Source organism: Poecilia reticulata, linkage group LG19 (assembly GCF_000633615.1).
Source record: "Poecilia reticulata strain Guanapo linkage group LG19, Guppy_female_1.0+MT, whole genome shotgun sequence".
In the NCBI taxonomy this organism is placed as follows: Eukaryota; Metazoa; Chordata; class Actinopteri; order Cyprinodontiformes; family Poeciliidae; genus Poecilia; species Poecilia reticulata.
The window spans coordinates 23,925,932-23,942,303 of record NC_024349.1 but is presented as its reverse complement, the minus strand read 5'-3'; the positions used below and the strand labels follow the sequence as shown (position 1 = coordinate 23,942,303).

General features: G+C 38.3%; 2 protein-coding genes and 1 long non-coding RNA gene across 4 annotated transcripts in view; 2 read left to right on the top strand and 1 right to left on the bottom strand.

Annotated features, from left to right (window-relative positions):
* LOC108167289 (uncharacterized) overlaps positions 1-16,372 on the bottom strand; it is a 74,203-nt gene that overhangs the window by 47,359 nt on the left and 10,472 nt on the right. The window lies entirely within an intron of this gene.
* On the top strand, positions 4,975-9,150 carry lrrc18b (leucine rich repeat containing 18b). Of its 2 annotated transcripts, none has more exons than XM_008437938.2 (3): positions 4,975-5,180; positions 5,345-5,600; positions 7,678-9,150. In XM_008437938.2, the coding sequence occupies exons 2-3, from the start codon at positions 5,346-5,348 to the stop codon at positions 8,101-8,103; spliced, it is 681 nt and encodes a 226-aa protein (XP_008436160.1). In that variant the 5' UTR covers positions 4,975-5,180; position 5,345; the 3' UTR covers positions 8,104-9,150. The 2 variants fall into 2 exon arrangements, with proteins under 2 accessions (XP_008436160.1, XP_008436159.1); XM_008437937.2 differs by having other exon boundaries at positions 4,976-5,180; positions 5,342-5,600.
* Positions 15,384-16,372, top strand: part of arhgap22b (Rho GTPase activating protein 22b) — a 29,660-nt gene continuing 28,671 nt past the window's right edge. Inside the window, exon 1 of the mRNA XM_008437934.2 lies at positions 15,384-15,587. Within this exon, the coding sequence (XP_008436156.1) occupies positions 15,545-15,587 (43 nt within the window). The 5' untranslated portion in view covers positions 15,384-15,544. The remainder of the gene's footprint in view (positions 15,588-16,372) is intronic.

Genomic DNA, 16,372 nt, shown 5'->3' with positions numbered 1-16,372 from the left:
GCCAGCTGACCGTGCCGGCTTCACGAGTTCACAAACATTTTTCATTGTCCTCCAAGTCCGGCCGGTTTAAAAATACACTCCAAGTCAGTTGGCCTATAAATTTGCAGAGCTGTGCTTGTTTTGCCAAGAGCCCAGTTAAAGAGAAGGAAAAAAGGAGAAATACTGTAGATATTTTCATCTCTGTGACAGCAAAGAACATACAGTCCTGTGAAAAAGCACTCCTTTTTACTCTATAAGAGAAAAAACATTCTTGTGATTTTTTTTTTTATTACCACTACCTAAATGTGTCAGATCATCAAACAAATCTAATTATCAGACAAAGTTGAGCTGTGTTTCCATCGACCGTAAAATTGCACAAACTGGAGTTATGAAAATAAATCTGCTTAATTGAAACATGGCAAATAAAAAAAAAAAAAAAAAACGTTTTTCCATCAGAAGTTCTGGCTGTATCAAAACTAGTTTATTTCACAAAACAGCAAATGAAACACTTTCTGCATCACACGAGTCATGTGATCAACAACCAGATATTACTACAGGCGGAGAAGACGACAGGAAATGGTAGGAGGATTATGGCCAGGCATGATTTTTAAAGACATATTGCAAAAACGGGTTAATTCATGTGTGATTTTTATTACATTTCTTATTTAGCAGAAATAAGAAATGCAATTTCACAATTGTGAAATTGTGTTTCTTCAACATTAATGGAATATTCACCAAGTTTAACCACATTGCAGCTACTGAGGAGTTTTGTTCTGCCTCGTGTTTGTTGTCGTTTATGGATGATAAAGCAAAGAAGCTCAAGAATAGAACCCTGACCATCCTGCATGTAAGGAACTGAAATTTAATTTACAGATTTTTTTTGTCCCATTGAACAAATAGAAATAATAAATGGTTTTCCTTAACTCCATTTATAATTCTGACTCTTTGATTTTCGCATTGCGTCAACCTGTCAGCGCTTAAAACTCCAACCCAACAGTTTGACTTGAAGAGACATTTAGAAAAGGTTTCTCAGAGCCCTGGCAAACATTACGTCCAGTCTACAATAGGCTTGCCCAAGTGAAATGTGAAGGAAAAAATATACAAAACCAAAAGGAGCCCTTTGATTTTGTCGCGCTAAAACAAAGGCAACACAGCAGCCACACAGTTTAGAAAAAAGGAAATCCTTTAAATAAACACAGGACTGGCTCTGCCCCCACGGTGCCAGCTTTCCAAAACATGTCCTACAGTCTGTCACTTATCTCTGCTTCTCTAGTTTTCAATTAGATGGTTTGAAGAATAATGAAGAAGGAAAAGTACAGTGTCTGTCCAAAGTGTACACACCGCTGTTAAAATGGTGGCTTTTTGAGGTAGGGCTGCAATAAATAATTCCTTGCCTTTAATGAGACATTTATTCTGCATAATTAATTGGAAAAGGAAACGTTTGGGGGTATAAAACTTAAAAAGCTACAATCTGAAGTGTGTCTGTTACTACCCAATAGTAAGTCCCGCCTACTCCTCACAACCCTTCGGACTCACTACTGCCCAGTTCTCTGTCTAACAGGTCCGGAAAATCCCCAGAAACTCGGGTCTTACCCTAGCVATAGTTTGTGGWGAATWATCTGTTTAAACTGGRGTCGGAAAGGACTCGTCTAGCTCTGACTACCTTCGRTCCAGAAGTTATGACCTTTTACAGTTGRGGRGCAATCCGCTGAGTAGCCCTCACAGCGACATAACCCCTACAACCACTCCTGTTAACGGTAGCTCCTCTCCTAAAATAACGGCACTTGTTAACGGCTAGATTAAATTTAGTGACTTAGAGTTAAGTCCCAAGGTCATTATTTTAGTTTTGGCTAAAAGCAACCTATAAAACATTTCTACTTTTTCCTCCCAGAATCAAACTTCATAGCTATTTCACAACCATCAAAGAACTTTAAGGTGACTCATTAATTGAATGTCCACAACATCTTTTAGATTTTCTTAAATGCTAATTATTTTATTAGTAAGGCAATTTTGCAAGGGTCAGTACAGCTTCATTCACTAGCAGAAATAATCAAATAAGTAAAATCAATAATCTAGCCTATCTTTCCCTAATGCTGACACTGAGAACTAAAAAAGGGAAACTTTGAGAGAGACGGACAGAGTTTGGCATTCCTCTGCTTCTACCCAACGCTCTCTAAAATCATCGCAGCCGACTTGGAAAAGGGACGGAGGTCTTTTAAAGATAAAGAGTCTGCACGTTTAATGGAAAGCGTGAGTCTTCTCTCCGCTTCTCTTCATTAAAGAGGACCTTGCTCCGGCTGGACAAGGACTCTGTCCAAGGACATCTAACAGATTACAGCTGCCGAGAACAAGGACCATCAGGTATGAGTCGACCTGCTTTCCCCAAAAGCCTCGCTCAGTGAATTTAGTGAAATAGGTTAGGGATAAGAACAAGGATAGGATGTGAATGATCCTAGTTGATTTCATCATAACTTTATTTCTTTTATAACTCTTGGGAATTTAATCGGTTGTCATATGCCCCTGCTAAAGCTTGCTTAATAAAATTATAATCCTAAAAATTCTAATGAGAATTGTGAACAGTGAGTTTAATTGTGTCAGTCTTAATTATTGTTGGTTCTCCTAATTGTGGTAAAGTTAACATACATGATTCTAGAGAATGGATGGCTTTGTGTTTTCCTCTGGTGAGTGTTAAAATAATGACCCTGGGACTTAAATCTAAGTCACTAAATTTAATCTAGCCGTTAACAAGTGCCGTTATTTTAGGAGAGGAGCTACCGTTAACAGGAGTGGTTGTAGGGGTTATGTCGCTGTGAGGGCTACTCAGCGGATTGCTCTTCAACTGCAAAGGGTCATAACTTCTGGATCGAAGGTAGTCAGAGCTAGACGAGTCCTTTCCGACTCCAGTTTAAACAGATAATTCTCCACAAACTATCTCTAGGGTAAGACTCGAGTTTCTGGGGGTTTTCCGGACCTGTTAGACAGAGAACTGGGCAGTAGTGAGTCCAAAGAGTTGTGAGGAGTGGGCGGGACTTACTATTGGGTATTAACAGACAAGTGTTCACACCTTTGAACGAAATCAGTTGGAAGTACTCTGTGGTTCAGTTTCAGCATTTCCTCAGCAGAGGTCTGTCTGCATCACACATATCGACTCCATAACACTTCCCCACTCTGCTTGAAAAGGACCAGTCCAACATCGTCATCAACCAATAATCTTATTTTGAATGTGAGCAAATCACATTCAAAATAATGTGATTATTTCGAATCACAAAGGGTTTGACCCTTTTAAAAAAAGGGGTCAAACCCTACTTTCAACACAGGAGAAGAAGCGGAGGTAGGGGTGCACCGACTGCAGTTTTCCGGCCGATCGGTATCAGTTGATACAAATTTTTTTTTGCCTTAAATGTTACTAAATATAGCAAGAAAGTCGCTGAGTTGGCAACATTGGGGTGACTATTGTTAATTCTATAACATGACCTGGTGGGCCGGTATTTCAGTCAAACCTCTCTCACGGGAGAGCCGAAGAGGACAGCGGCAGATTTTTAGACCGCTTACTTCACATACAACTACCGGCCGATTGGTGCACCCCTAGTTGGAGGTGTATAAATACCTTGTGGTTCAACTGGGCAACAGACTGGATTGGAGACTCAGACAAGCCGTCTACAAAAAAAGAAAGAGCAGGATGTACTTCTCGAGGAAGCCAAGATATTTTAGTGTTTCCAGCAAGATGCTGCATACCTTCGAGAATTCTTGGTTCACACTGCAAAATTTTAAAATTGACTGATTTTCCAAACCAAAGACACCACACATATAAACATTTTTAGGAGTTTTGTTCATAATATAAGAATTAAATGTTACCCCCTTATGATTGTACAACAAATCCTAACGGATGGGGAATTAAAAGTTATCAAAATCTTCAGTTTTTGAGCATGTTTAGGGGGCGTGACCAAGCCCCATAAACTGCATGAAACTTTCACATACAACAGCCGAGTTGCACAAACTTGCCATGAGTCATCCAGGTTGGATGAGCGACGATCCCATGTGGTTATATTCTGAAGTCACCTACAGAGCCAAAGTAAACAGAAGTTAGTATTCTGTTTATCCTCACTAATAATATGGCTTTTTAGAGTTATTTTTTTTTCCACTGTGTGACTGCCAGCTGTGCTTGTGCTTTTTCTATTAAAAACACTATGACAGTTCCAATTTATGGCTTGGATGGCCATCTTTTTTTCATTTTACTATTTTGTTTGACTTTGTGCAACATAATCAACTTTTATTCCACAACTGTAATGTTTTAACCATTTCTCCTTTTTTGTAACATTTTAAATGATAATGCTGTTTAAGTTGCCTGTTTATCCACTTTTCTATGTCTTCCTCATAAAAAAAATGTTTTACATGTATTGCTATTATCTAACAACTATTTATGTTTTTCTGTATCTTCTTTGATGGAGTTTATTGTCAAGCTGACACCGCCCCCTGCTGGCACAAAGATGCTACTTTTTAAAGCAACAGAAATCATCACACCTCATAGTGTCCTATGCTTTTTAGAGGCTTGGTACTCTGCTGCACTTCATAAGCTTTTAAGAAATTTTCCGTCTTGCTCATCATTTGTGTTATGTCATATTACCCAAAGCCGTTTTTTTTTTTTTTTTCATTTTTCCAGAATGAAATATTCCATTACAAAATTCATTACAATTCTAAACATTTTGATCAAAAATTATTTTTGTTTTGATTGAAGTTAGCTTTTGTTTGAATAATAAAACTTTTTTGTGAAAAGTCACTGGAATGTGAAGTTCAGTTTTTATATAATATTTTTAAGTGGAATCATCAATAAACATTGTTAATCCTTTCTGCTGTCTTCAGGCTGTAGATAGCAGTGCGAAAGTTTGTTTTTAAAATAGACTTATTCTGTTGTCATGGAAACAGATTCTGTAATTTAAATAAAAATATAAAAATCTTAGTTCCCCAAAGGAACAACCAGTTCCACTGCACAAGTTGGACAGTCAGGGCTCTAAAGTCCGTCCACATCAAACAAAAGTTGCTAGGGAACGGATAAAAACAAACGGCCTGTGTGGCCAAGTGAGAAATACGTTGACGCTCTAACAGCTTATATTCAGACTCTTTCTTGTGGCCGTTTTTAACAAGAACAATTCTTTCATGGTCTGTGATGCCGTCAGTCCAAAGATCCAGCCTCATTAATCCTGGTAAGTGACCAGATTTGTTGTTTTATACTAAAGTTTCTTGCTGGGTGTTTTTTTTAACTGCGTCGTCATAGAACTAAACTAAGTTCATCTGAGGACCAAGATGAAGCCTGAAGATCATATTTAACCGTCCGTTTTTTCTGACTGCTATCTGTGTTCTGCAGCAGTATGGTCAAGAAGAAGAAAGGCGGTAAAAAGCCCAAGCCACTTACTCTGAAAGCGGTTCAGAAATGTGTGGACTTGACGCTGGACGGCAGACGGAGGCTGGACCTCGGCTACAAAGGCCTCACCACGGTGCCTGCTTGTATCCAAAAGGTGATGGACATTGGTGAACTGAATCTGAGCAGGAACCTGCTGAAGAAGCTCCCACCTTTCATAGAACACTTCGACAGCACCACGGTGTTGGATCTGCACAGCAACTATGTGAGTATGACCGGAAGACAGAGGGGGATTGGTCAGGAGATGAATCCTTTTCACTAGTTGGGAGTCTTTTCGAGACGATTAACTGAAGTAGAACATTTACATTAATGTGATGGAGGAGAGACGTTAGGACACAAAGTTTTTGCTGAAATCCTGCAGAACAGAATGAGCCTTGCATTCCCCCCCCAACTTTTCAAAGTATAGTGTTTGTGTAAAATCGCTGTTGGTCTCCCAGAGGTTTCAAGTCCATGCATGTGATTTCTGTGGTTTTCTGGATTTAAACTTTAACTGTTAGTGTTGAATTACATCATATGTATTTAAAGTAGACTTCACTTTAAGAAGAAAAATGTTTTCTGAAATATTTAACCATATTATTCAAGATTGAAAAGAAAATATTTTGTGACAAGTGTTCATACCATTTTTTCCATAATTTTTTAAGACGAGTCTTTTTCAGCTTTGCACAGCTACACCAGAGTTTTTCATTTAAACTGGATGGTGAGCATCTGTAAAATCCCGTCTTTTAAATCTTACCACAGATTTCATTTAAAGTCTGGACTCTGAGCCATTCTAGCACATAAATAAGCTTCACTGCATCTCTGGCAGTATGTTTTAGTAAAGTCAAGTCTATTTGTTTTTGCAAACAAATAGACCTGAATTTACATGAGAGTGCACACAACCAACCAAAAAGGAAACATTACACGACAGTGGGAAAATACAGAACAGTGATGACAAGTTTCAGATTTTAAAGTTTAAATCCAGACTAGAATTAGGATGAATTGACTTTTCAGGCGTATTGAAATTGGTGCATTTCACAAAACTGCAATGGAAACACTGTTTCACATCACACGAGTCACATGATCAACAACATGGGGGCGACTGTGGCTCTGTGGGTAGAGTAATCGTCTTGCAATCGCAAGGTTGGAGGTTCGATTCCAGCTTCCTCCTGCCACATGTCAATGTGCCCCTGGGCACCTAACCCCAAATCGCCCACCGATCTGCATGTCAGTGTATAAATGTGTGTTTGTGAGTGCAAATGGGTGAATGTGACTCTAGTGTAAAGTGTTTTGAGTGGTCAAAATGACTGGAAAAGCGCTATATAAGTTCAGTCCATTTAACTGGATGCTACCTCTGCTTAGCATTAGCAGCAGGGTATGTTGTGGTGAACCAGCTACTGGAGAGTGATCGACAGCACCAAAACCCTCCTCCTGGCTGTGATTGGTTGCTTCTGACTGAATAGTGTTTTTCTGCAGTTAGTACTGGGATCAGAGGCAGAGGAGCTCTTTTATTTTTATGCCAGATTATCTGGATTATCTGTCATAATATAATTTTAAAATGTTAAAAGCTTAATAAAATATTCTTTGGTTTTTAGAACCATAATCCCTTAAATTATTCATAAAGGCGTATTACAGTCATGGCAGATTGAAGAAAAAAAAAAAACTTGCCAATAAAACTCACATTTTTAGATTAATCTTAGAAATTTTCCGGAAAACCTTGGGAATTTCAGAGTTTGAAAATTTCCTTTAAAAAAAAACAAAACTAAAATTTTGAAATTAATCTCAGAAATATTCTAGAAAAATCTTGGAATTTAGGAGTTTGAAAATTCAAAATCTTAATGAAAAGAAAACTCACATTTTGAGAATCTTCTAGACAATTTTGGAAATTTGAGTTCGAAAACTAAACATTTTAATTACAAAACACATTTTGAGATTAATTTCTAAAAAAAAAGACTTGAAATTTCTGAGTTTCCTAAAACAATTCCTGAGATTAATCTTAAAATTTTTGTTTTCTTTCTCCAGCACATTTTAGAGTTTTGGAACTCAAAAATGTTTGTCAAATTTTGTGGATTAATCTCAAAATTTCAATTTTATTTCTAGCAAATTTTCGACTTTCAGAGCTGAGAAATTTCCTCTTTTCTTCTAGAAAATGTCTGAGCTTAATCTCAAAATTTCTGGAGTTTTTTTGACGGAAATGTACTCCTTCCACGCCGTCGTAGTTACTCAATTTCCAGATTATGACTCATCTGGTTAGGAAGCGGCAGCTAAACTGTGTGACCATGACTATGTTGCTTCTCTGATTGCAGCTAGATGAAATCCCTCAAACCATCAAAAGCCTTACGGGTCTGACGGTCTTGAACCTGTGCAACAACCGTCTGACGTGCCTCCCCATCGAGATCGGCAAGCTGAGCAACCTCCACATCCTCAACCTGGGACTCAATCAGCTGAAAGCTCTGCCCAACTCCATCGGCAACCTGAAGGAGCTGCGCTACCTCGGCCTGTCCTACAACCGCTTCGTCATCATGCCCACCTGCATCGGCAAGCTGAAGAAGCTGGAGAAGGTCAACCTGGAAGGGAACCCCATCAAATACACGGAGATGCCTGGAGTCAAGAAGTGGTCGAAAGCGGACCGTTTCCACGTGGTCAAGGAGAGCCTTCTGTGTCAGAATTGCCTGGAGACTTTTAAAATCGAAAGGGAGAAGTTGAACTGCACAGACGGCTACGACCTCTAGCCACCCGATGGGGTGGGGGAAAGGAGTTGGTTGACTTTAAAAATGCAATCACGCAACTCACAATGAAGTGAGTGAGAGCATTATTTATCCTCGATCCATTTTAACAGTGGATGCATGTAATGCTGGTTGGGTGAGAGTTGCTTTGGGTTTTTGTTAAAGCACATCTAATATGAATTAATATACACTAATTTAATAAACGATTTGGTTTTTATGCCAACACAAATAAAAATGATTTTCAGAAATAATCAAATATTGGAAGAATATTTAATGTAAAATTTAAGAATACAAAAATAAAAAAATAGTAATATTATACACCAACATTTAAGCTGGGATAAAATGTAAGGATGAACCGGCGTGAAAATTTGGGCCGATATCCGAAATTAGATATTTACTGACATATATATTTTAATACCTTTCGAGACCTTGGGTCGAAAAAATAACTAAAAATAAATTACTTTAGCACTTTTTCTCTGCTTCAGTTAAACTTCCCACAATTCCTTGCTGCATCATCAAGGGATGACCAATCTGTTCTTACATTTCTTTAGATTTTTTGGAATCTTTTTAGCCAACTTTAGGATGCATTTTCTGCATTCTACATCGGTGGTAGTCATCTGCAGAGAAAATTACATTTCTACTTAGGGCCAGATTACTTTGGACAGATCTATTTGTTCTGTAAAACTTTCCAAACACAGGTGGATCACCGTGTTCATGGAGGCTCGACTGTGTAGGTCATAACGCTCAAAGCCTCACATCTGAGATTAAAGAACATTTTCTAAGGCTCAAAAGACTTAAAGAAATAAGCGCTTTAAATGTTACGCTGCATGTTTAATGAATCTAGATATATAAGCTTAACTTTTTTTAATAAAATTATTTTTTTTTTAAATAGGTTTTCTGCAATATTTTAAATCAAATATTTGATATTTAAAACGCAGCACTGCATGTTTTGATAGTTGTAATCCGCTAGAGGGCAGCAAAGGCTGACTGCAGACGCTTTTGGTCACTACCACCTTATTAGATTATTTGCAATAAAAATCCAATCACAGTGAAGGCGTCTTTATTTTTCTGCTTTGTTTTGGGTTCTTATAACAATTGATGTAGGAATGTTGTTTTGACTCTACAGTTTGAAAGGAAACGCAAGTTTTATTTTTTCTCTTTTTATTCATTTCTCACTTTGGATCAATGAGAACAGTATGATGGTCTTTTTGGGCCATTGCAGATACGGGGGGGAAGAAAAGAGGTAGTAAATTTCTGCCAAAAGAACTCCAAAAGTTTGAGATGAATCTCAGAAATTTTCAAGGAAAAAGGAAATTTTCTGCACTCAAAAAGTCAATTTCCTTGTTTTTTTTTTCTTAAATTTGAAACAATTTTTAGCTCTGTTAATGTATTTTCTTTATGCTACACAGCAAAATAACATAATCTGTTAAATTAAATGATAAAAATTTAATTTTCAATATGATTTCACATTATAGGGCATAAATAAATAATTCATTTATTATTTTCTTTAATAAATGAATTTGTCACTTGAAAACAACATTTGTAATTTACTCAGGTTATCTTTGTATGATATTATTTTTCTATTATTTTCTATATTATTTTATTTATGAGTAACAAAAAATAAAAAACAGCCTGTTGGTAGAAAATACATTTTCACAAAACTGAAGGTAAAGAAAGTAGATCTGGAAATCAAAAATATATGAGGAAGGAGGATCATTTTTATAAAAGGTGTGAAAGTACGTTTGAAGGTTTCTTATATTTTTCACAATAAAAAGAAAACAGATGTCGTAAAAAGAGACAGTTGCAAAGACTCAACATTCATTTGAAATGACAGAGAGGAGTAACCGCAGACGGACGGCTGCTATCCTGTCTGCTCCTCTCAGAGTCATTAGTGGATGAAGCCATGGCCCTTTTGCTAATTGTCAGTGACAGAGAACAGGTGGAAGGTAATGGAGGGCAGAACCAGGGTCAGAGAACCAGACAGGCAGCACACGAGGGAGACCGCCACTGGGGAAATACCTGAAAGTCTTCACACAATCCTACTTCTCTCCTCTCTGCACTTAATTCATTCTATTTAAGGATGTGAGATGAGATCAAGTTGATCAGCATTAAATCTTATTAAGCTATATCCTAACTGAAGTTATTCAGTGGCAAAAGTCTCAGCTACCAGTGATGCACACTGTTAGCTAAAAGGTTAGCTGTACTATCCCTAAAGGACAAATCATAAACATCATACTAAAGCTACAATGCTAAACCAACATGGTGTTTAGCAGACGCTAATGCTAATGTGCTAAATTCAAACATCTTAATACCCACCAGGAGACAAAATGAGTGGCAACAATGTATATCTGAGGAGAGGAAAGGAACTGCTGTGTAGACAGCTCTTATTCAAAATAAGAGCATGAATGTAAACATCCAACTACTTCAAAAATTCTTAGGGATTATAACCAAAACTTCAACATACATGTTGAAATTTATTCATGTGAAAGTTTACAAAACCACCAAGTAATTTATCACCTTTGAATTTATTTGGAAAAATCAACTTAGGTGAAGCTAAGTGCGCTAAACGTTTTCAAAGTCAGCAAAATGCTAACCAAAATATTAACCATTAAATGATTGGCAAGAGTGTACTCACCACTAGCTGTGATTTCACTACAAATGTGTGCAAAACTGAGAATATTCAGCTAATGTTAAAAAATAAATAAATCAAAATTCGCAATTGCAGCGTTCCCTTTAAATATATTATGATGCAAAAAGTCTTTCCACCACAGTTTTGCGAAATAAAAGCCATAACTTTTTAATAAAAACATTTTCTTTTTAATTTTCAGGTTGTCATTAAAGGAATTTATTTTCAAAATGTCAAATTGCAAGTTTATATGATCAGCGCAGCCTAACTAATCCAAATACTTTTGAGACTTTGTGACATCTATAAACTGGCTCTTGGTAATATTTGATTTTCTAATTGACAACAGAATTAAGTAAAAATGTGTTTTGAATTAAAGAGTGCCTCACTTTGAATTGCCTTTTTGCTGAAAATGTGCTATATAAATACAATTACCTTACCTCAAATCAACATGCTGTAAAGATATTTACCTCCAAACCATTGGAAAATGTGCTTCTAGATAAAACAAAGTTTATTTTAGATCCCAGCAACCCGTCTGAATTCACTGGCGGCTTAGTTTTAATGCATTTGGTCAGAAGTGATCAATAAGTAATGCTAAGTCAACAGTCACACCTTCAGCAGCCACCCAGCAGTGTGTGTTTTGGAACAGCCCTCCAGCACCACTATGAAATATTAATCATGGTCAGTATCAATATTTTAAAAGGTTTTCCAAACATTGTGGATTCCGAGGCTCTTATTAGCATTCGGAGCGACATCCGTCTTGACATTATGTGACCTCAGATGTCAGGTGACAGAGGAACACAATTCCAGACATCTGAGACGGACAGAGTTATGCTAGCTAGCCTCATTCCACAAGTACACATCTTGGGTACTCTTTATGACATGAATGTTGCAAACCATTGAGCCAAAAACAAGCAATTGTTGACTTTAGGACCAGCAATTTGATCTCCTGGTCACTACTGAAGATGTTATGACTGCCTTAGCTAACCCATTCATACTGTACTCATTAGCTGCGTCTCCAATGACCATGTAATGGCGCCATTTTGAAATTGACATTTTGAAAATACATTTACCGTACTCAATGGAAACATGCCAGTTTCACAAAAAAATAGTTTTTCGATAGAATGTTTTGGCACTAGGATGGGGTGGTTTTGCGGCCATACTGAAACTGGTTTATTTTGCAAAACTGCAATGGAAACACTCTTTTCGCATCACACTAGTCACATGATCAACAACTGGATGTGACCACTGGCACAAGCCACGAAGATGATGATGACAGGAAGTAGTTGGAGGATCATGGCTCGTCAAGTTATTTAATGAGTTATAGTGCGAACAAAATTAGTTGCATGTGATCTGAATTGTGTTCCTTATATAACAGAAACACTGGAATTGTGAAATTGCGTTTTTTTAACATTAGCAGAATAGTGAAGTATATAAAAGGATCCAAACACCAAAAAGGAAAGACCTGGAACTACTGAGAATACACTAAAATGCAAAGGTAAACATAAAGGAATGAAAACATCCTTGTAACAATAAAAGGCACAAAGAAATTAACTGAATATGGTTAGATCTAAGGTAATCAAAAAGGAAACAAAACTCGATGTACACAAGATGGATGGAAAAAAGTCAACAGTAAAACAGAAAACCTCCACCCTGCGTCCAACCCTTCCCATCACTCCAAGCTGCAGAGAAAAGACCCGACTTTGAGACAAGCTCGTCTATAAAAAGCCATGTGGTTATGGCTAAAGAAAAACAGAATTTCTGGTTGTGGGCTGGCTTTTGCTATTTGGGCTTTACAATGTTCTCTTCCCTCTGCTTGCTTTCATTGTCCACCGTTCCAGGGTCTGATGACACCTGATCAATCTGGAGAGAGACAGACCCTGAACCACACCCAGCCTGTAACCCAGTCTCAGTTTTAAACCAAACACCACCTTTAACGGCTTTTTAATAAAAATTGTTCGTTTGGAGTTGTTTCGTTGTAGCTTCTAGTTTCTATTGTTGCAGCTCGTGAGATCCCATCTGTTAGTTTGACTCCATTTAGCTTTGGACTGTGTCTGCTTGGTTTTACCAGCTTGTTATCTTTGCTGTGTGTGTAGATGGTTGGATGTAATGTGTGGGCACACACTCCCCCTCTGGGTCTTTCTCCCTCTTTACTCTGTAATAAGAGCAGCTGTGGCTTACGCGAGGCCAGCTCTGATTCGATTGCAGTGAAACTAAGGCCATTATCCTTTGTACGCCGGAGGAGGGCCAAGCAGCTGCGACAGGAGCAGCGCCAAACGGCAGGTTTCAGGGTTTCCTTCAAAAAGACGGCAGAGTGGAAAAATTTCACAGGTTAGCCTCCTAACAAGCAAAGAAAGGTACATTTTACACATGATACCATGGGCAAATCCTCCGAATCAAATTGCCCTGAGAGCAAACAGAAATAAGCTTCAAAGGTGATTCTCAAGCAAATATAAATTAACTCTTTGTGGCTGATGCCAAATACTAAACTTGTCTCAATATTTATTTATTTTTGCTGATCCATAGGAGATTTTTAAAAATTTGAAGGTACTGCCATTACAGATACAAATTTTGCTCAATTTTATGTTCAAATAAAGCAAAACCTACTTTAGATACATTTTTCAGATTGCTCTCCCAAACTTATTATTCTGTGTTTCAGGAGGACTGGTGAGATTACACTCATCATAAACTGAATTACAGTTCATTAAAAGCTATCTCTGTAGATAACTGGTCTATGATAATGGCTGCTATTCAGACAGCAATCTGTAAACCATGGAGTGCCACAAGGCAGTTGTCTTGGTCCAATTATATATGCAATATTAAAAACTCCTGTACTTCTCTCTGATGGTAGGTCATTTGTGAGTTTATTTCATGGTAAAAATGGTTATAGGGTGATGACTGGTCGGCTGCACAGACAAAAATGCAAACCAAACTTTTTATTGTAAATCTTTTAATGAAGACAGAAGACGGCGATGGGAAGCAGCTGTCAATCATGAGGACTGGAATCCATTGATGTATTTGCAGATTTGCAGCGACCGCATTTTTATAAAAGATAAATGTTCATATACTTCATACTCAAGTAAGTTTAGTAAGATATAATCAAATATTACATTATGGAGAAGGTATGGGTCATTGTACCAATTCTGTATTAAAGAGCTTTTTGTTGGTTAGCACTGAGAAAAGGCCCTCCCATCATCTAGCCTACTATGTACAGAAAAACTTGTAAGCATCTAGACTTTTTTACGCTTTTAAGTCTGCTCTGGTCTAAGGGGAAACAGCATTTATGATTTTGTGGTGTAAATGTATTGTGAATTTAGGAAGATTTGATCAAATCAACAAACTTCAGGGGTAGAAGTTATAGGTAAGTTTCTAAGCTAGCTAGTTCCAACATTTGTAAATACCGCAGTCTATGAGCCCAACCTGCATATGCTACTTCCAAAGATAAATTAGCTAGACTTGAGCAAGTAGAAGACGTGGTGATACTGGCAAAGACAACAAGGACAAACCATCACAGTCTCACCGTTCAATACTCCTGTTCCTCATTTCCGATGTCTGTCATAGCGCCTCGACAACAGCTTTTGTATTTGTCTGCTTTTTGAAACTACTTCACATTTCTACCATTCCATCTAAAATTGCTTTCCATGTTCCATTTTCAGTATGCCTCTTATTCCAGCTTAGCACCAAGAATGTGACAGTCGTACTCCATGTCATGGTTACCGCTCTATTGGCGGCTATTGAAACTCTTGACTCTTGCTGCAGCCGTCGCCTCGTAAATCTTCCCCAAACTCATAAATATGCTTTGGTTCAGACCTCTCAAGGCTGTGATTATCAAGTTACTTGGAAAAAACTTACTGCATTTTTGCTTTCCACTCAACTTTCCAACTGTAAGTTTGAATGCAACATTCAGTGAACATCCAGCTCCTTTAACCATAACATGTCCAAATGTTTGACTGATGCAACAATCAACTCATGAGGAGTCTTCCTCATGACTGTCAGCCTTATTATACCAATTCTATATTAAAGATTTTTTTGTATTGGTTGTCTGTAAATATTAAAATATATAGACTCCAGAACATGTCATTTGTGTTTATTTGCTCTATATGGTATGCATTTAACTGAAGAACTACTTTTCAACTAAAAGTTAGCGCATCAAAGTTGGTGAGTTATTGATTTCTCTACGCTCCTCTTCTTTCTAAGCTCAGCCCTTCCTCTCAGTTTCTTCAGTTAACTACCGGCTGCTGCAGCTCAAGGTGACAGGAAGCTGCTGGAGGGGACCATTTTTTTCCCTCTGCCCTCCCGGTTGTTCAGAGACGTCCCATAGGAACACCGGGAGGCTCTAATTACGACATATTGTCTAAGCCGGCGTTTGCTCTTGTCCTGAAGTGAAGGTTCTCCGGCTAAAACAAAACCGAGGTACTCTGTTAAAGATGAGGATGGATTTGGGTTTTTTTTCTATTCATGGCAAATGAATAGAAAAAAAAAGAAATCTAGACCTTTGCATGTGTGCACATTTTGTCGGTGGTGGACACTTCCTCACTTCCCACAGGCGGGGATGTAAAGCTATGAATAATGTAACAGGGAGGGGCGGAGGACCACTGGGTGTGGGCAGAAAAAAAAAAAGCTGTAGTTGTTCCTCCTTCCTTCCCTCACCGCCCCCGTTTTCTTTCCATTCTCCTCCCCTCGCCACGGTTCACCCAACCCCCTAGCAGCCGGCCGCACTGCAGAAGGTCAGAAGAGGAGAAGAAGAGGAGAGAGGCAAGGCAGGGGTGGGGTGTGTGTGTGTGTGTGTGTGTGGACGTTCGGGAATATGCCGAGGGGAGAGCGATGACAACCATGCTGAGCCCAAAGATCAGACAGACCAGGAGAGGTAGGTCGCTTTTCCCTTCACGTTGTTCCCTGACAGCTGCAGCATCACCATCTGCTCTGCGCTCAGTTGGTTCAAACGAGTCAGAGACGCACAGATTTTCATGCAACTTTTAAGCATTTTGTGATAACAGTTTAAATTAAGATGAAACTGCGTCTGCAGAAACACTTTTAGTTGTCATATTTTCTCCTGCCCACGCAGGAAACCTCCTGATTTGCATTTGCGTTTTACTCCAGCTGGATGCTGGTGCTGGTGTGTGTATGCGCGCGAGTATGTGTGTGTGTGTGTTTTACAGGGAGAGAGCAGCATCTCTGGTTCCATCAGCACCACGAGTTTGCTGTCACACACCAAAACACGCGTGTGTGTGTCCCTGGCGATGGATTTATTAATAAAGCGTGTGGATGCAAGTCTTCCTTCCTCTCTTGGCACTAATCTCCATGACGACAATTATAGAGCTGGATCAGATTAAGTTGAAATGAATTGGTCCTCTTCATAAATGGGAGCGTGATGATCAAACCGTCTGCTGTAGTGGTGTAAAATTGGTGACAAAGTGGATTAAATCATATTTGCATAAATGCGCAAAGTGATTTTAGACATCATGGCTCAATTACATAAAACTAAAATAAGTTGCTTAACAATCATGTTGGTTTACCATGTGTTTAAATAACAATCCGCAAGAATTCACTCTTTTCTTTTTTTTGAAGATCAGTAACTTAATTATCTCCTTGCTTTATTTCTAACGTAGCGAAAGCAAACGGATTAAAACGTTGGTGCGATTCTGCCAGAGA